This window comes from Thunnus thynnus, chromosome 7 (genome assembly GCF_963924715.1).
Source record: "Thunnus thynnus chromosome 7, fThuThy2.1, whole genome shotgun sequence".
NCBI classification, from domain to species: domain Eukaryota; kingdom Metazoa; phylum Chordata; class Actinopteri; order Scombriformes; family Scombridae; genus Thunnus; species Thunnus thynnus.
Genome location: NC_089523.1, coordinates 12,118,217 through 12,136,081, shown reverse-complemented (window position 1 = coordinate 12,136,081; position 17,865 = coordinate 12,118,217). Strand labels below are relative to the sequence as shown.

The 17,865-nt window shown below is 39.4% G+C and overlaps 1 protein-coding gene and 1 long non-coding RNA gene across 6 annotated transcripts in view; one reads left to right on the top strand and one right to left on the bottom strand.

Moving 5' to 3' along the window:
* The window catches only part of kcnab1a (potassium voltage-gated channel subfamily A regulatory beta subunit 1a), a 125,691-nt gene that overhangs the window by 16,654 nt on the left and 91,172 nt on the right, over positions 1-17,865 (bottom strand). For all 5 annotated transcript variants that reach the window (XM_067594406.1, XM_067594405.1, XM_067594408.1 and 2 more), the window contains 3 exons: positions 10,625-10,662; positions 2,407-2,486; positions 1,432-1,476 (listed from right to left, as the gene is read on the bottom strand). In XM_067594406.1, coding sequence (XP_067450507.1) covers positions 1,432-1,476; positions 2,407-2,486; positions 10,625-10,662 — 163 coding nt within the window. The remainder of the gene's footprint in view (positions 1-1,431; positions 1,477-2,406; positions 2,487-10,624; positions 10,663-17,865) is intronic.
* On the top strand, positions 3,156-6,340 carry LOC137186719 (uncharacterized). The gene is made up of 2 exons (XR_010929083.1): positions 3,156-3,375; positions 6,060-6,340. It is a non-coding gene; the product is annotated as an uncharacterized lncRNA (long non-coding RNA).

The window sequence follows — 17,865 nt, the reverse complement described above, 5'->3', positions numbered from 1 at the left end:
ATCATAGATGTGGTTATCTCCTGCACTGCTGCGTTGCTCCCTCTGCTAAGCCGGACATTTAAAAGTCGGTTGTTCTCACTGTCACATTAATTTCAAGTCTAAAGTATTTTAATGTGAGTGAGCCTCTCCTTCTCCTCAAACTGTTAGATTAGTCAGTGGTACAGTTCATGCAACAGGTGTGAATATGCTTCCCACATATTGCTAAAGACATTGTGGTGACACCCTGTGATTATGCATGTAGCGCTCTGTTAAATCATTACACTCGACCTCTTTGCATATTCTACAGCAGCACTGCAACAAAAAGCATCAAGTCAACCGACTATTTTTAATCAACTAACAGTTGCAGAGTTGCTAATTAAAGGTGGAAGATTACAGTGACAAGCTTCTGTAGATTTTAGTCATGATATGTCTCAATATTCAGCACTTTTACTCTGTGACAACTAAAGATATTAAACAAACAAGCAGCACTGACAGTTAAACATGTCACTATACGTTTGTTTCACTGCAAATTTCACATCAAAGCTGAACCAGCGACAGCAAAAAAAAAAAAGGATCCCTCAGCACTGTCACTTCTTTCATCCACTTACACTGTAAAGCTGTCCTCTGTAAACTCATGACGACACTCAGAGACTGAGATGTCAGGACGGTTCAGCTTGTCTTTACTGCACCAGCGTCAAACCGCCTACTGGTGTAATGTAGTCAGCTCAGTACATGACACTGAGCTGCATAATGACGGAACAACTAGCCAACACGGCGAGAAGAGAATAGCAGCTAAATGTTCCCACGTTAGAGCTGCTTCATACTGACACATTGAAGAAAGAGGTGCAGTTACTTCCTGTTACTTTCAGTTCATTTCACATTACGTTTAAGATGCGTTTTCAAGTTTGGTGTTATGTGATAAAAACTAGTAAACGTTTTTTTCTGTTCTGTCTGTCCTAAATATCACGTTTCACGTCAGAAGTGTTTCAGCTATCATCGATGTATCTATAATCAGAAGACTTTTAAGCTGATACCATAAATCTATGTCTTCCAAACCCTGAGAATATATAGAAACAAGCACACACACACACAGTAGACACACACACATATGCAGTAGATAAAATTTTATTTCCTTTGATGTTAACTCTCTCTAATCTGTTCCCTACAGAGTCGATCAATAATGTAAACTGTTCATGTTAATGTTTAAATAACTCCGTAAAGGGAATATTTCAGTACAGAAAATATTTCATTCTGCTGTGCGTCTGTGCCCATGTGTGTGTAGAAATACACAAACACACACTTTTGTCACTTCCCTTTGTCTTTCTTTGTACACACATGCCTCACACACACACACACACACACACAGACACACACCCATCGTCGCTCTGTCTCCGTCCCAGAAGTGAATTGATGGAGCAAACACAGACGTACACACATTAATGTCATCATTACCTCCAGCATTTCTTCTTGATAATGTTCCCTAGAATGATTTCAGCCCTGCAAGGCAACACAAATGAGGTGTCGTTACTAAATTGCAGTTTGAATTCATAAACACTTCCTCCGTCACATCACCCCCACAATTCATTGTCTAATAAAGTAGACTAAAGAGCCCCGAGTGCATAAAAAAGATGACAAAACAGTTGGTTTGCTAACAGGCAGTTAGGTGGTGCATTCAAAAGGTCATTTACTACATTTAATACAACACATGGCGACATATAATGATTCCAGCATATGTTGGGAGGGATTTTGCATTTCTGAATAGTTTTTAAGTATAGTCTTGTAGATTATGAACTATGCTGGAGCTGAAATGGTCCTCATGGAGGGAATTAACAGTAGAGCAGTCGAAATTTAGATTTTAATTTCTCCAGTTGTCTAAATATGTTAAATTTAAACTTGTTGAGTCCTGAGACAATAATAAAAATCTTCTCACTTGTCCTGATAAAAGTATAAATGGCTGGAAAGGTGTTCAGCAGTATTTTTCCAGTGTCTGCATCAGACTGTTTAAATGGCTTCGTATTTAGCTGATAAGTTCATAGTGATGGATGTCAGCCTTTTCACAACTGTAAGGCACAAACACTCCTATGATCCTAAACATAAACCTAAACTTCTGAACGAATCTGTATATTTTATACTTCTCTTAATATTTAAACATTAACCATTAAGGTACAGCTCAGATTACCAGCCTTAAAAACTGTGTGCATATATATCCAGACACACACATCACATGCTAATACCAGGTGTAAATGGGGTCTAAATGTGTGGAACAAGTCGCCTGTGTGAAACCTTCAGGCTAATCATGAATGCTAACACGACTTCCTGGAGCCACAGTGGGTCCAAACGTCTGCACCTGATCACATTAAACCATGAAAAGGTTGTTATGATCTCAACTGAACTGCACACAGACTGGGAGGCTCATATGACACCCACCTGCCGCCTGCGTAGACCTCAGCTGTGTCGAACAGGTTGACGCCACTCTCATAGGCGATAGTCATTAACTGCTCTGCAACCTGGCAAGAAATCACACACACACACACACACACACACACAAAGGCCAGTGTTCAGAGTTTGTATTTATTGCTGTTTTATTTTAGATAAAAATCAATCTTCTGCCCAAGTAAGCTGCAGCGTCCTTGAATATCAATATCTTCAATATCAATATTTATGTGTTTTCACAGCTACAGAATCCAGTGTTTTACCGAAACTGTCAAAGGAGAAAAAAAACGGCACACCATCGAGGCAATAACTGTCTGTGCAGCTTCATATTTCATTAAATATGTGTGTATAATATTAAATAACAGCAAGTACAAGACACAATTCAGCACAACAGAACACAACCAAATGGAGATTTAAAGGCACAAAAGACAGAGACTTAGGCCAAATAACTTGAACAATGCACAACATAGCGCATCACTACATCTTTCTTCATGAAATGAGTAAAAAACAATTTTAAAAATGGTTTGAAAGTAAAGCTTTCATTAAGATGTGTTAGAATTTTTGAATTTCTGCTTCTGCAGAACACAAATTATTTACACAGCAATGCATTTCACTGTATTCTTACTGTACTATTCAGCATATAGCACTATTTTAGTTTGATCACATGAATGCAAAATATGTATAGAGTGAATATTTGGCGTCTGAGCTCTCCTGCAAGATCCACCAAAGAGGAAGGTGGGAGAGATGATACAGTGATAATTTCTCCCCCGGAGGAACTCAAAGGCCCTCAGGTGGTTGCTGGGGTGGAGGCGGGGCTTGAACATATGAGCGGCAGAGCAGCGTGGTGTCTAAAACTGAGCTTGTGTACTCGTACTATAAAGTCTGTTGATTCACAGACTTTATTGAGCAAGTGGGATCACGGTGTAATTATCTGTGAAAAATCATTTGACTCCGTGATGTACGGTTATGTCAACTTTCTCCTCTCATTCATTCCTCTTTAGTTAATAAGCGCTCATGCTGGATATCTGTCTGTTAATATGTGTGTGTGTGTGTGTGTGTGCGGCATATGGGCAGATATTCTTCCATATTTTTGCAGACATGGTAACCATAAATCATCAGACCGAGATCCAATTTGCCTGTAGTGAGTTTTATTACATGGGGACTTTAAGTGAATTTGCCATCATTTCCCTGCGGATTTAAATGCGCGCATGAGTCGGTTTTGTGAGCGTGTGTGTGTGACATTGTGTGTGTTTGTGCACATGCTGCTTGTGTGTTTGTGTCTACATACAGTATGTGCGTTGTGTATGCAGTATACAGTACGGTGTGTGTTGCAGTGTGAGTGGTGGCAGACGGCGGAGGTGTTGTTTTTAAGAGAATTAGATCATCTCTCCTCTGAGAATCTGTCTCAACCTTCTTCAACCTTCTCAACACAAACTGGGCAGCAGTTAAGTGTGATAATGATAAAATAATAACAAACTTTGTTTAATTAGCAGGCAGAAAGGAATGATGTAATGCAAAAGCGATAAAACACAAACGATACAGATGAGAAGATAAAAAGATACACTATAAAAGAATAAATGATGACAAGCCAATAAAAATGGGTGATAAAAAATGTTATTGCTCCCATGTGGGGTCAGAAGGCCAATTGTGTAGCTTGGAGCCACACTTGAACATGATCATCGATATCTTAAAATCTATTTTAAACTTAACGGGAAGCCGATGAAGAGATGCTTGGATTGATGTAATATGATGTCATTTATAAGCCTCAGTAGAGACTATCCTCACTTCATAAAATGACAGCACAACACATCTTTACATTTAACAGCAAAGCAGGAAGCTGCAATAAATTCTTATCCTGCAGCATAAAGTCTTACAGCCTTGAGCTTAATAACGTAGTTTTAGTTTAAATCAGTTTAAAGTAGTTTTAGTTGCCAAACTACTGCTGGTGTGACTTTGGCCTACAGATGAGGCGACCAGATCAGCAAAACATTCATATGAGTTATTTTGTGATACACTGACAGAGGACTTGTTGCCCAGCATGAAGCAGAGCCAGCTGGAGGTAACGGAGTGATCTTTGATATTTTGCAGCAAGGACACAGTTTCAGAGATCCGGAGAAAATTATAGCTTTTGTTATTTTGCCAAAACGATAGAAATCTTTTGGCAACGGTTCTGAGCAGCAGTAAATAAGACTGAAAACCTGGAAAAGAATCACACTTTAAGCCGTAATCTGTTTGAGAAACAAGATTTTGGATCTTGAGTCTGACTACATAACAACCAGTGATGCACTGATCCAATTTTTTCTCTCCTGATACTAATTCCGATACCTCAACTCTGATCTTCCCATATCGAGTACTGATCTTATACCTGTGCTCACTTTCTGCAACATTTTAAAATCTGCAGACCAGCTCTTTAGAGTCATTTGTATGCAGTAACATGAGGTGAGGGATTGCTGAGGCACTAAAAACTGAGTTGGCAGCCCGCCTTGACTTAAGTGGTAATGGAAACATTGAATTTTATAGTGACCACAAAAAAAAAGCGGATCAGTCGCATCACGATGATACTTGTATCATCATACTACTTCAGAACATATTCAGATTTAAGAACGCATCAGCCGGATGAAGGTTGAAAGGACAGTAAAAGAACGACAGAGTGTCCACAAGCCTGGACTGACATTAAGGCAAACAGAGCAGAATGAAAAGATAAAGCTGGACAATGGAGAGGTAAAAGAAAGGGGAGAGTTAAGGAGAGAAGGATTTGCAAAAGAGGAATGACAGAGAAAATGAACAGCATGTTCTTTCTCTGACCGGTCTCTGCTGAGTCCAGATGGGAAACAATCTCTGTCACAACTGCTGGGGGCACTGGAGGGTGATTTTAAATAAAGTGAAGGAAGGACAGGCTGAGAGAGGGTTTTTTTTGCAGAGGTAAGAGAACAGAAAGAGGATAAAGGGAAAAAAAAAGTAAGAAAGAAAGTGCTGGATGGATGAAGAAAATGAAAAGTAGTGAGAATTTGAGGGTGAACGGAGCGGGTGATCGTTTTCAGTAAGGTTAGGGAAGGTGAGGAAGATGCTGAAGAAGACAGAAGAAGAGAGGGGCAGATAGTCCCTGACAGAGCTCTGAGTCGAGGGCGACGGTGTCAGTTTTTAAAGGGTGACTGTTTGACCTTTTGTGATTGCTCATTCATGATGAGTCTCATAAGATAGTAAAAGGTCAGTCACTGTCATGCAGCGCTTGTAGTGACATTCACAAGGTCAGAAAGTTTGTATTAGTGACGAAGCATCGCTGCTTACTCAGATTTCTGACTATTTCTGACTTCTGGCCATTTTGGATGAACCGAATGTGACTGATGGCCTTCAAATGGATTGGTAATTTAAAAAAAGAGAGAGCACAAACTGCAGGAACAATCTGCCTGTAACACACACACACACACACACACACACACAGATACGGATATAGATGTACAGCTTTTCTCTCTCCTATAGAAAAACACTGAGTCATTGTAAAGTTGCTGAAATGCATGGGTGGCTATGCGTCAGGTTTCTTTGTTTTTTTTTTCTTCTGGGGCACGAAGGGATATTTGATTTCCATACATGAAACAGTCATAATAATAAAAAAAAACCAACAACACATTTCTCTCTCACAACCCCAGAATCAAGACTGCAGTAACCTCCCACATGCTACCCACACAACGCTGAGATGATTCTATGACTGCGCCGCATCCTCACCGTCCACGCTCGCTGTATCAAAGTTAACATCGACAAGAGACACTCTGTTCAAATTCACTTCATCGTTTATGGATCCGCTTTTGGCCTTTTTGAATGAGTAAGCAATGTTAACTGGCATCCCACCATCACTCCTGTGAACTCTTTGTCTGGGAACGTGCGGCTGCGCAGAAGCAACTACGGCGAAATAAACTTAGAAGCACTTTAACACCGGAACAGCCGAGGGGTTGTTTTTATCCCCCTGGGGAAGAGTGAGGGAGATGGATGGGGGAGAGATCAATGACCTGTCATTTGAGAGAGAGAGAGAGAGACAACAATAGCTACAATATATGAATTATTTAAATGTGTTAGTTACTTTGTTTGTTTGTTGTAGCCTCCAGTTTATAGATGAACTTTAAAATGTATTTGACCTTTTGGATCTGTAATGAAATAGCCTAAAGCAACTGTACAATTAATAAACCCCATAAACTGAATTCTATATAGTTATTTGTCAAGTCTTATTATTTTAAAAAGCAGATGAAAATCAACAACTTAACTGCTTCCAGAAATGACATCTTTGTGTTTGCTGACGCTGTCGAGGCAGGGAGGCAATATGTCATTATTATGAACAGCTTCTGATGGATTATCGTAGAGGTCAAACCCTTTATCGATACATTTCTAACATTTCTAAGTGCAGACCAGATGGCCTGTTAGGAAGTGAGAAACTGGAGCGTCTCACTTGTGATTCATGCTCAGCTGTTTTCTCCACTCCGCTAGATTTACGTGCTGGAGCCATCTTTATTTTGCCAATTGCATATGTAATGATATATATACACACATACAAACACATGTACTGTACTTATACTATTTTTTTTCATGGTGATAGTTAATAAGAGAGACAGAGAGAGAGTGAGACAGGCTCAGCCCATTAAACGTCTGCACAGTCCCTTCCTGCTTTACTCTGTGTGTTTTAATCCATCAGAGTTCATGATATTGTTGGTCCCATTTTCAGGTTAATGACAATAGTTGGGTGAGAAAAAGCCGGCTTAGTCAGAACAGAGGCCTGAAACAGAAAGAAAAATATGAGTTGATACATTTTACCGGCTTATAGCGGACGTAGGCGACTCTACTGTATGAACGTTATTCATGACATTTAGATATAAGGCGGCATGTGGAAGCACAGTAATTGAACTGAGTTATAGCCGCAAAGCTTCTGTTACCACATGTAAATATTTATGTTTGTACAACATGAACAATGTCAGCAAAAACTTAATTAGAAATGTGTGTGAACAGACACTCTGAAATGTTTCCCGTGGACATTGGAACGGCGTCAGAGCTGTGACTGAGCCGTAGCGCAAACAGAACACAACACAGCTGGATGCTGTGGACATTCGGCTTTACTCGTTTTCTAATAAGCCATTACTGTAAGTCTGCAGTCGTAAATAAGTAGGTAATGAATGGATTCATGTCCAGATGCTCTGCAGATCTTTTCCTGAATACAAGTGGCTTCCTGGCTAATAAACACTTCTAAAGTATAACATATAATTCCCCAAAAAAACAAAAGGAAAAGTTAGGTCTTACATTTGCAGCTCTCACACTAATCTCGTGTAGTAACTGTGTTTATGTGTCAGAGTTGTTGTTGCTTATCTCAATGAGGACAGGAACACTGAACTCTGCAGAGGACATGCAGTATATTTAGGGAGCATTTGATGGCGGTGACATTGAACAGGGGGCATTGAGGACAGCAGAGGACTTTTTAACCCAACAGCATCGCATGTGATGGCAGCGCTCTGCTGTGAAATGGCTTAAGGTTGCATGTCTACCGAGACGTCCTCTCTCTCTCTCTCTCTTCCTCTCTCCTCTGTCTCTCCAGCTTCTTTTTCTTGTTATTTTCAACAGCAAGGATGCACTGTTATGTATCTCTAGTGAGAGCTTAAATGTTTCCTTCAGCTATGAGTCAACAATGTAACATTTGAGATTTTCTGCAGTCACACAGCAGCAACATCAACATCAACGACGTCACCCTCACCGGCATTTCCCGTATGAATGTCCTCTGTTCAAGCCAAAGCAAAACAGCTTGGAAGTGTCTGAGTGATATCAGTGACATTGAACTGGGGACAGTCAGAATAATGGAGGGGGGAGAAGGGTGTTAAGCTTGGGGCACAACATGTGAGTTGATGGCACTAAGCCTTAAGGTTAGAAAAATAATACTGTTATATAAGCTTACTGTTTCTGTGTCCTCCAGGGTGAGCTCTGTTCTCTTCTCCCTAAGTGTCACTCTAAGTGTGTGTGTGTGTGTGTGTACGTCTATGATGACCAATGCCAAGACCCAGCAGCAACATCAGAGCATGTTAGAGTTCATCAGCATGAGTGTAAAGGGGACTTAAATACGCGCACGCACACATAATGTGTTGACCCATAGTGCACCCTTTTTATGTCCTATACAGAGTTTCAGTCAGTCCAAAAAAATCTGAATAATCACACCTAGTCTTTGTTGGAGGTTGAGGTTGAACTACTCTCATTATAGCATAAATAAATGTGAGAGAGCAATAAAAAAAAAAAAAAATGAAGCTGTAGGCTAATTGAGCCTGTAGGAACTTTGTCAGGCAGCTGATGATTTGAACAAGGTTAACTGTGACACCAGTCAATTAGAAAAATGTGGCAGATGTCCCACAGTCACACTGGCAGTGCTGAGGTTCATGTGTCACTCTGTTCTGACCCATTATAGAAGGTGCAAGAGGGGGCCAATAGCAGCTGGAGCAGTGGTGTGCTGCTACAAGCTCTATTTTTCCTTTCTTTATTGTTCCTTTCTGTGTGACGGGGTTGGGTGATGTGACGATGTGTAATATAGTAATATGAATTCATAAACCATCACAGATGTTGCCGTATGCTTAATGCTGTGGAAGCTTACCCTTGTGGGTGATGCTGCACATCAATGGGCCACAATGTTTTATGGTAATATTTTGTTTTTTTTTTAATGATTTTTGCATCAGTGTGATGTAGTAACTTGATTATTCCAAAACCAAAAACAGATTTTCCAGTCTGGTTATTTTATCCATAAACTGTTTCTTAATCAATTTTCCAGACAATTCAATACATCACAGTAAAATTATACATACTGCAATAGAGGATTTAGTTGCTTTTTGTCTCTCTTTACTGAATTTAACAGGTTTAAAATTTACACAACCCATTTTTACCATATGGCCTTGTTTTAAAGCATAAACTTAATTGCCTATCATCAAAGTAGGACTAAACGATATGGCCAAAAAATAAAATCTGGATTTTTTTTTTTTTTTCAAGCTTTAGGTTGACCCACAATTTAATCGATTTTTGTTTGCCTGCAAAATGAAACCTTGAATCATCATATTTTTGGAGCAATTGTGCAAGAATAATGAAATACAGGTTGTCCCACACAGCTATTGATTGTCAGTACCGGATGCTTCAACTAGAGCACAGGCAGTTAGTTTAATGATCAATTGCAGCGCAGACAGAGCAGAAAGGTCTGCTCACTAATGGATCTGCTGCTGTTCGTGTTTCTTTACAAGACATCAGTCTGTTATCTGCTGACTGCTGCTAGCTGGTGTTAGCGACCCAGTGAGGTACAGACAGGCTGAAACTGTTCAGTCAACTCCCAGCGCTTCGACTCTCGTAAGCAGAGATGACCCGGAGTCACTAGAGACTTGTAAACTGCAGCAGGTGCGCATGTAGTATAACTAATCACATCACAGAGGGACTGTCATGACTTAAAACGGCTAATGCACATGATTTTTTTACAATTTTTTTTTTTTGCATATTTTAATTACTCAATTTTTCATGATTTTCACATTTTACAAATCGCGCAAAAAGAAAAATTTCAATTAATCAAATTAATTCAATATATCACCCATCCCTACACCACAGATACAGAATACAACTGTTCTGTAAAACATGTACTTTGATATGTCTCTGTTCTTCAGTCTTTCAAATGCCATAAAGGATAAATGGTGAGCCTCAAATGTAAAATGAACCCAGTTCCTTATTGATTCTGTACATGCTGAGTCATACAAGTTTGTTTACTGTATCAGTGTGTTTGGATCAAAGAAAATGTTCAACTAAAAGTCCATCCACAGGGAAGGCAGATTTTCTTTATATAGCACATTTAATTACAGGCAAACTCAGTATGTTTTATCCAAAAAAAGACGTGACTGAATGCTAGAAAGACAGAAAATCCACCAGGAATGTAAAACACATCCATGCCTGTGGACCAGAAACCAGAGTTTCATAAATAAAAAAACAACAAAAAACCGTTTTTATGGACTGTGTGTTATGTAATCAACTGGTAATGCAGAAACGCTACAGGCAGCTTGGGTCAGAGGAATGGATGATTTAAATAAGTCTTCAGTTGGCAGGTTACCATATCAAATATTCTCACAGTGATGTTCAATATTCATCACCGCTGAAAAATCAACCAGTCAATAATTAGATTCTGGTAAAAATGAAATGAACATGAAAGTTAAAGGAAAATGTTTCATACCTCGTCTGTTATCTGTCCCCCAAATGTCACCCATGTACCTGGAGAGGAGACAGAAAAAGACATGTCAACATCAAGAAACATTTCTATGCCGTCAGTCCTTTCTGTCAGTGCGTTTGTGTGTGTGTGTGTGTGTGTGTGTTCGACATCCAGGAGTAAACACTACTAATCCTCGGGCTGTGACACCAGTCGAGGAAGGCTGTCAGGTTCCCAAGAGAAAAATCTGTCCTGTTCAGAGCTGCGGCTCAATACTGACGGATCACCTTGCGTAAGTGCCTGTTAGCACTTTCTGTCTTCACTGGTGACTGTTTCTGTTATCTTCATACATATTTTGGAGACCTTGTGTCCGTCGTCCTTATGTGCTCGTGTCTTCCTGAGTGTGTATAATGAGCGAGCGTATGTGTACATCTGACTACATGCTCCTGATTACCCTGCAAACAAAAGGCTAAGCCACCTCAACCAGAGGAGACACTAAATCCTCAGCACATTCCCTCACTGAATTATGCATGTAGCTTTGTTGTGGCAGCAAACACTTCCCATTCAGATTACGTCAAAACGGTTTTAGCTAGGCTATCTAAAACTGTCACGCTCTGTCAGACAGACAGAGAGGAACACCTTTTTATATCAGGGAAACGTCTGGTGCAAACCTTTTAATGCTGCACGGCTTATGTGTGTGCTGGGAGCTGCAAGGAAATCTGGGCTGCCTGACAAGATATGAGGCGGGTTTGTGCTGAAGCGCATTTGAAATTTGGCAGGAGAGCCAGGGGAAACTGCATTAAAATTGATAATATTGCATGAGATGGAAGACTTTATGGACTGTTAATGCATGCAATAAACTTTGATGCAATATATCAAAGTTTAATTCTGCAGTGTATTAGAGCCAAACCAAGACTGGATTTTTAAGATCATTACCAGTATTGATAAAATCTGATAATGATTCATCAGCCAATACTCATTTTAAACATAAACACATAACATTTCTGATAACTTGAGTAAAAGATATGATGATAAGATGATACTTGACAAACTGTATGTTTTACCACTATAATGGATGATGATGATAGTTGATGGGTGGCAAGATTCACATAAATATCAAACACACTTAACACATTTAATTCAATTTTCACAGTTCTCACTGGACCGTTATATCTGTTTTATTGTTTTGGTTACACGAACCCAACGCTACGCTCTTTAGCTAAGCCTCACTGTTTTTGCCTGCCAGCCAATCAAAATGAAGATTTTTCTGTGGTCTGGGAATACATTTTGTTATTAAAGAATTATGACCATGATGTGTATTGAGGGGGGACTTTTTACAGTTGAAATGCGAACTTGTTAGTGACCTCTTGTGGACAAACTATGTATTGTATTACAGCCGTGCTTATTGTATGTCTAACGATAGGCATGCTGAGGAAGGGCTCAGCCTGAAACGTCCATGCATTAATTCATGTTCTCAGCATAAGTCATGGTGTTAAGGCCTCATGGATTAGTACATATTAAGTATGTATTACTTTCATGTGTTAGTCATAGAAGCAGAAGAAGTAGAGAGTTGAACATGTGCCTCCATACTTAAATTGTTACTTATTGACTGACACAAACGCAGATAACGTGTAAAATCTGAAACATAACTATTACTAAACATTGATTTAGTTCTAAACCAGTAGAGTAAGCTGTAGCCTGGTGGTCTTCCATCAGTGAGTTTTCATTTAGAGCCGTGAGGAGGATGTTTTCTGAAAATAATATGACGCCTCTGGCCAGCCACTGCTGAGAATTATCTTTTTGGGATATCTACAGTATTCATTCTTCAGGGCTGTAAAAATCTCAACCTCTCTCTGCTCTCTGTTTTATCTCCCTGTTGAGTCTTTCTCTCACCCTCCCTCTGCCCTATTGCCCACAAAATGAATAGATGATTCTTCTTCTGACTCTGTTGACCTCAGTTGCTTGACTTTCATAAAACAATTGATGTACCTCAGAGGCGAGGGACAATGAAAAAGCACTTAACCATCTGCTCGTTTCAGCAGACGGGATGTTACGATACAATAGAGCTCATTATTTCCATACATTGCAATACCATCAACTCCACCGAGGTTTAACTTACAGATGACACCCTGAGGATAAATTGGATCTCTTGGTGCATAATGATATTATCTTAAGTTAATCAGCAGCAGAAAGCTGCAGTTCTCAACATGCATCATCAGCAGAGTCATAAATGCAGTTTTTTGTCTGGGGGTGGATGGAGGTGGGGGCGGGGGGGGATTGCTGCACGAGATAATGGTAATCACTTGTACAAAAGTTGCTTTTGGAAATTGTTAAGACCAGTAACCATGGCAACCTCACTGAGCCTCAGCTGCACCTATACTGATTACAGACTGCCCTTATCATACAGTATAGGCATTGTGTGTGTTTGTGTGTCATTTCTTATCTACTCATGTATGTAATGTTTGCATATGTATGTGTATGCGTGTGTACATCCAGTATGTGTGTGTTCAATCAGTCCTTTAAGCTGTGTCCAGTGTGGTGGAACTGTAATCACAGCTAACGGTGTCCAATGGCGGCTGTGAGCTTTGCGTCTGAGCGGGAGGCTCAGTATGGGATGAAAACCCCGCAGAGCTCTAATGTCAAGGCCACTGCTCTTATAGGATCAACTGAGTTTTTCTGTTTGATGGAAATTAAGGCCCTGTGAACAACAAATAGCTCTTTTTCACTGGCAGCTGCTGGTGGAAAGTGCCATTAACGGTATTTGATGTTGCTATGCAACAATACTAAATCCGATAACCTTGCAAAGCTTTTTCCTACAGCTGAAAGGTGTTTGAGTCAACAAGCGAGCTCAAACTTAACTCCTAATGAAGTCACTGGAAAGTATATAAACATATGTTAATAGTGAAAGTTTACTGTGTGGATTCAAATTCAAAATTGCTTTATCGTCCTTGTTTTTTTCTTCCTAGCTACGTCTCTCATCCCCTCCTTCTCATCATCATCACCTTTATTATTTTACCATTAATCGGTCTTCCCTGCCTGACAGTTGAAATGACAGGTCGAAGGAGCCAAAACAAAACTAACATTAGCTCAACTGTACAAGCAATGAATGTTGTAGAAAAGGAAAAAAAAAGGGTAAAGAGAGCGTGGAGAGTAAGGAGCGAGAACATGAGGAGAAAAAGCTGCATGGTTTGGGAAGAGGTGTCATTTATGCTTTCGGCTTTGTGTCAGTCCTTTTAACCTTCTTGAATCCGGTCCTGTGCCTGGCAGCGAGATGGATGGCACGCATTTAAATGAAACATTTCTCTCTGGTGTCTCGGTTTAACTGATCTCCTAACTCTCTTTTTTTCCAGCATGTCTGCCTACAGATAGAAAGGCTGAGTCATATTTTTGCATTGGATACATTTCCAGCCCCAACAAGAAGGCGCAGTACATCTGTGAGCCGGACATACTTGAAAAGTATCGGTTTATGAGACACACAAAAAGGCTAATTACAGTTTGACTTGGCTCACATATAGAAAACTAAATGTTGACTTTCTCCTCTACAGCCGCTTCTTCTTAGTTTATGAACTATTTGAAGAGCTAAAAATATATGATTTAGAAAGTGAATTTTATATTTGAGGGGAAATAAGTCCCATAAAGTTTAATAACAGAGCTTTTTTTTTGTTTCGAGGGAATCAGAGCAGTGTTTGGTTATGCAAGTGTATTTGGCCTAAATGTCCTGTATTGTACCTTATATTTTTGGTAGTGCATAGACATACACAAGCAAAAAGAAAAAGTCTCTCTCTCTCTCTTTCTCTCTCTCAAACACACACATACACACATACACCATCCTTTGGACCTATTTTCAGGTCTGTTGCGTGGCCTTGTCTCCTGTACTGCCTCTTCAATTTCTATCGATTTCTTCAAAAACTGTTCTACTTGAATCACCTTTGTCTACTGTTATATTTGCTCCTGTCTTGTCTACTTTTTCAGCTACTGCTTACAGGGGGTGGACAAAACAACATAAACACATTACAATGAAACGCAGTACATAAATAATATGTTTCTGTTATTTCTTTTGGCAGGTTGACAAAAGCAACTTCACAACTTCAGCCTCAGGAATGCATCTTTCTGATAGATGTTAACAGAAACTGAAGATTATAAGCTTTAATACTCGTTGAAGGTCTTTTGCATTTAACTGCATCACCACAGCTGGATGGATAAACTCAAACACATTTTGACAAACAACTTTAAATGAAGCTCATACACTGACGCTGAACGTGACTGTTTATTATACTTCTTAGTCATTCACAAGCAGTCTAGTATATCGGTGGCTGCATCAATATTCACCTATACACGACTCACAGACTGCAGTGACTTCAGCTGCACCACAGGGGGAAGGATTAATGGAGGTGAAATGAGGTTAAAAAAAAATTGCAGAAGAAAGTAGAGGAGCTGCAGTAACTCTTGGTCTACTCAGTGTCTATCCTGCATAAGTACCCCAGTGACATCACGCACAGGTTCATCCTCACACTGCAGGATTTTCTGAGAGAACCGTTTTAAGAATTCATCAATCAATAGTGCTGCATCAGTGCAGCAAGCATTCAGGGAAAAAAAATGGCCCTGGTTGGATTGTAGCATGTGGTGAGAGGACTGGAAGAAAGTTGTATTCACACAGAAGTAGTGATGGTTAATGCTGATCATCAACTTCTGCATCGACTTTTTTTGTTTTATAGCCAATTAAAATGGGTGTGCGCATGCAAACTCACACAAACACTCTGTTTTTTTTTATCAATTTTTCCCCAACTAATTAGCATTGTTGTAGCCAGCGTGTGTGTTGACAGCACAGTGTAGTCACTGCAGACCTCCCTGCGGTCACTCTATTAGCTGTTTTCACTGAATGAAGAGACTGTGAATTATCTGCAGCAGCAGGCTGCTTGTGCTGAGAGGTCATGTTGAATTCACTAATCACTCCACTTATCAATTAATCCAACCTCCATGCCTCTCTCCCGGCATAATCACTTTTTTAAAATCAATTCAGTTTCAATTAACCGGTGAGAGGTTTTTACACTTTAGACAGAGAAGGCTGTTACACACTATGTGACTTTTTCAGATGCATGTAAATTGAACTGATATTAAATTATGTTCTGCTGGAATGTGGAATAAGCTTTTTTATTGTTGGTGAAATAGAAATGACTGATATTGAGTTGACTCAAATTATGTCAAGTTATGCTAATAAACATCAGATTGAATTTTAACAAGTATGTCTATAAAGTGAGTCTCACAATGACAGTGTGAAAGGTTTCCTGATCTGGAGTGCCGCCAGAGAAAAGAGGACGACTACTGTTAGTTAATGCAGCTGTACTCACTCACACAAAAAGTCAGCGTATAGTCATTTTAAAGCTTTTTGATTTGTGCATATTTGACTGAATTGGATATGCATACCTCCATTTTCCTTTTGCTTTTCTACTGTCTGTTGAACCTGTAAGACAAACTGTGTTGCGTGTGTGTGTGTGTTTGTGTGTGCCAGCCCTCTTGATCTTGCCTCAGCACAGAGCTAACCTCTATACGACCTCTTTTAACCAAAAAAATAAGCTGCTCATACCAGCAGCTGAGCCCCAGAAGAATAATTCCCACAGGGACATAGAAAGTTAAAAAAGAAGGGGGGGTTTGAGGAGGTGAGGAAAGGTGAGTGGAGGAAGAAATCATCTTTCCTCCTTCCATCTCTACATTGCCCCTTCCTGAGACACAGAAAGAGTTAAGTTTAAATACAAAGGGAGGAGAAAAAGACAGTAGGAGAGAAAAAGAAGGGTTCATAGAGAGAAAGACGGAGAGAATAAAAGTTGGCAGGACGAGGACAGAAATGCAAGACGCATCTTTCCTCTTCGTTTTTCCTGTTCTCCTCTCATCACCCCTCCCTCTATCCTGCGCTCCGTCCCTGTAATGACTGTATGTGTGGAATACTAATTCATCTGTCTGTACAGATTCCCTCCGACATTCATACACAGCAAATGAACCCAAAGAATCAGTTTTGGTAAGAAAATGTTTTTATTTTAATCAAATTCCCTAAATTAATATGTTATTAATTCCTCAGCTACATACATTTATTATGTGTATATGAATTATTAATAAGTTAAATATGATGGCTATTTGATTTCATTTCTCTCTTTAAAAAGAGTGAAGATTAATTAAATAATGTAATAATTTACATTTAAAAACAATGGCAAAAGGTTATCAATGGACTGAAAGTAACAGCTAGAGCCTCATTCTGTAAATGGTTAGTCAGCTGGTACCTGACTTATACTGAGGTGTAAAACTGTACTGACAAAGTTAAAAAATAAAAAAAAATTATAAACTGATCTGAGCAACTGCATCAGCAAATGGAGTATTTCAGATTAGATGCACACAGTGCTTTACATACATGAATTTAAATTAATAATTCAACATTTTGGGAAATATGCTTATTCACTATCTTGCTGAGAGTTTTATGTGGAGATTAATACCACTCTCATTTATGTATGCTAAAAGCACAGTTAGCTTAGCTTAGCAAATAAAAAACAAAAAACAAAAGGGAAAAACATCTCAGTCTGTCTGAAGGTAACAGAATCAGCCTATCAGCACCTCTAAAGCTCAGTTTGTGTCATTTCTTAGTGATCCTAGTAACAGACATTCACTGTCAAGGTCAATCTGTTACTCTATAGTTGCTTAACATTTTTGGATGTTTCAACATGTTCTGGTTTCCAGTCAGTTTGTCAGATTCAAAGTTCTTAAAATAGCATTTGGTCCTGAATCATAGAGCAGGGAGCATATTAAAAGACAAACTCGCGTGAAATAACTTTATAACTAAAAGCTAAAGTGTCTTAATGTGTTTTAATGTTCTGATGTAGAGACTGAACTTACTAAATGCGGGAAAAAGCTGTGAAAATTCTGAACAACAAGAAATGATGTCATTCAGTGAAAAAGAGGCCCTCAACCGATTAAACCATTATGTAAACGAGGCTGGTGAGACGGTGTTTCTCTCGGGGCGTCATCATCATGCAGTGGCAGATTGGCTTTTTAAAGTGCGGGTCCTGCGACAGTTCCATCTCCTCCTGGCTGTGTTTCACACAATCAACAGCAAATGGAAACAAACGACTGCATCACATTTAAACATGATTGAATGTGTGTTTTATTAATGTTCCTGTCTGCTGCGCTTTCATTAAGGTATATGAGTTTGTGTTTGGTCTGATGAATGCTGTTATGACAAACAGCCGTAAAATAACTGCTCAATTGGAGGAGTTTTCATTTAA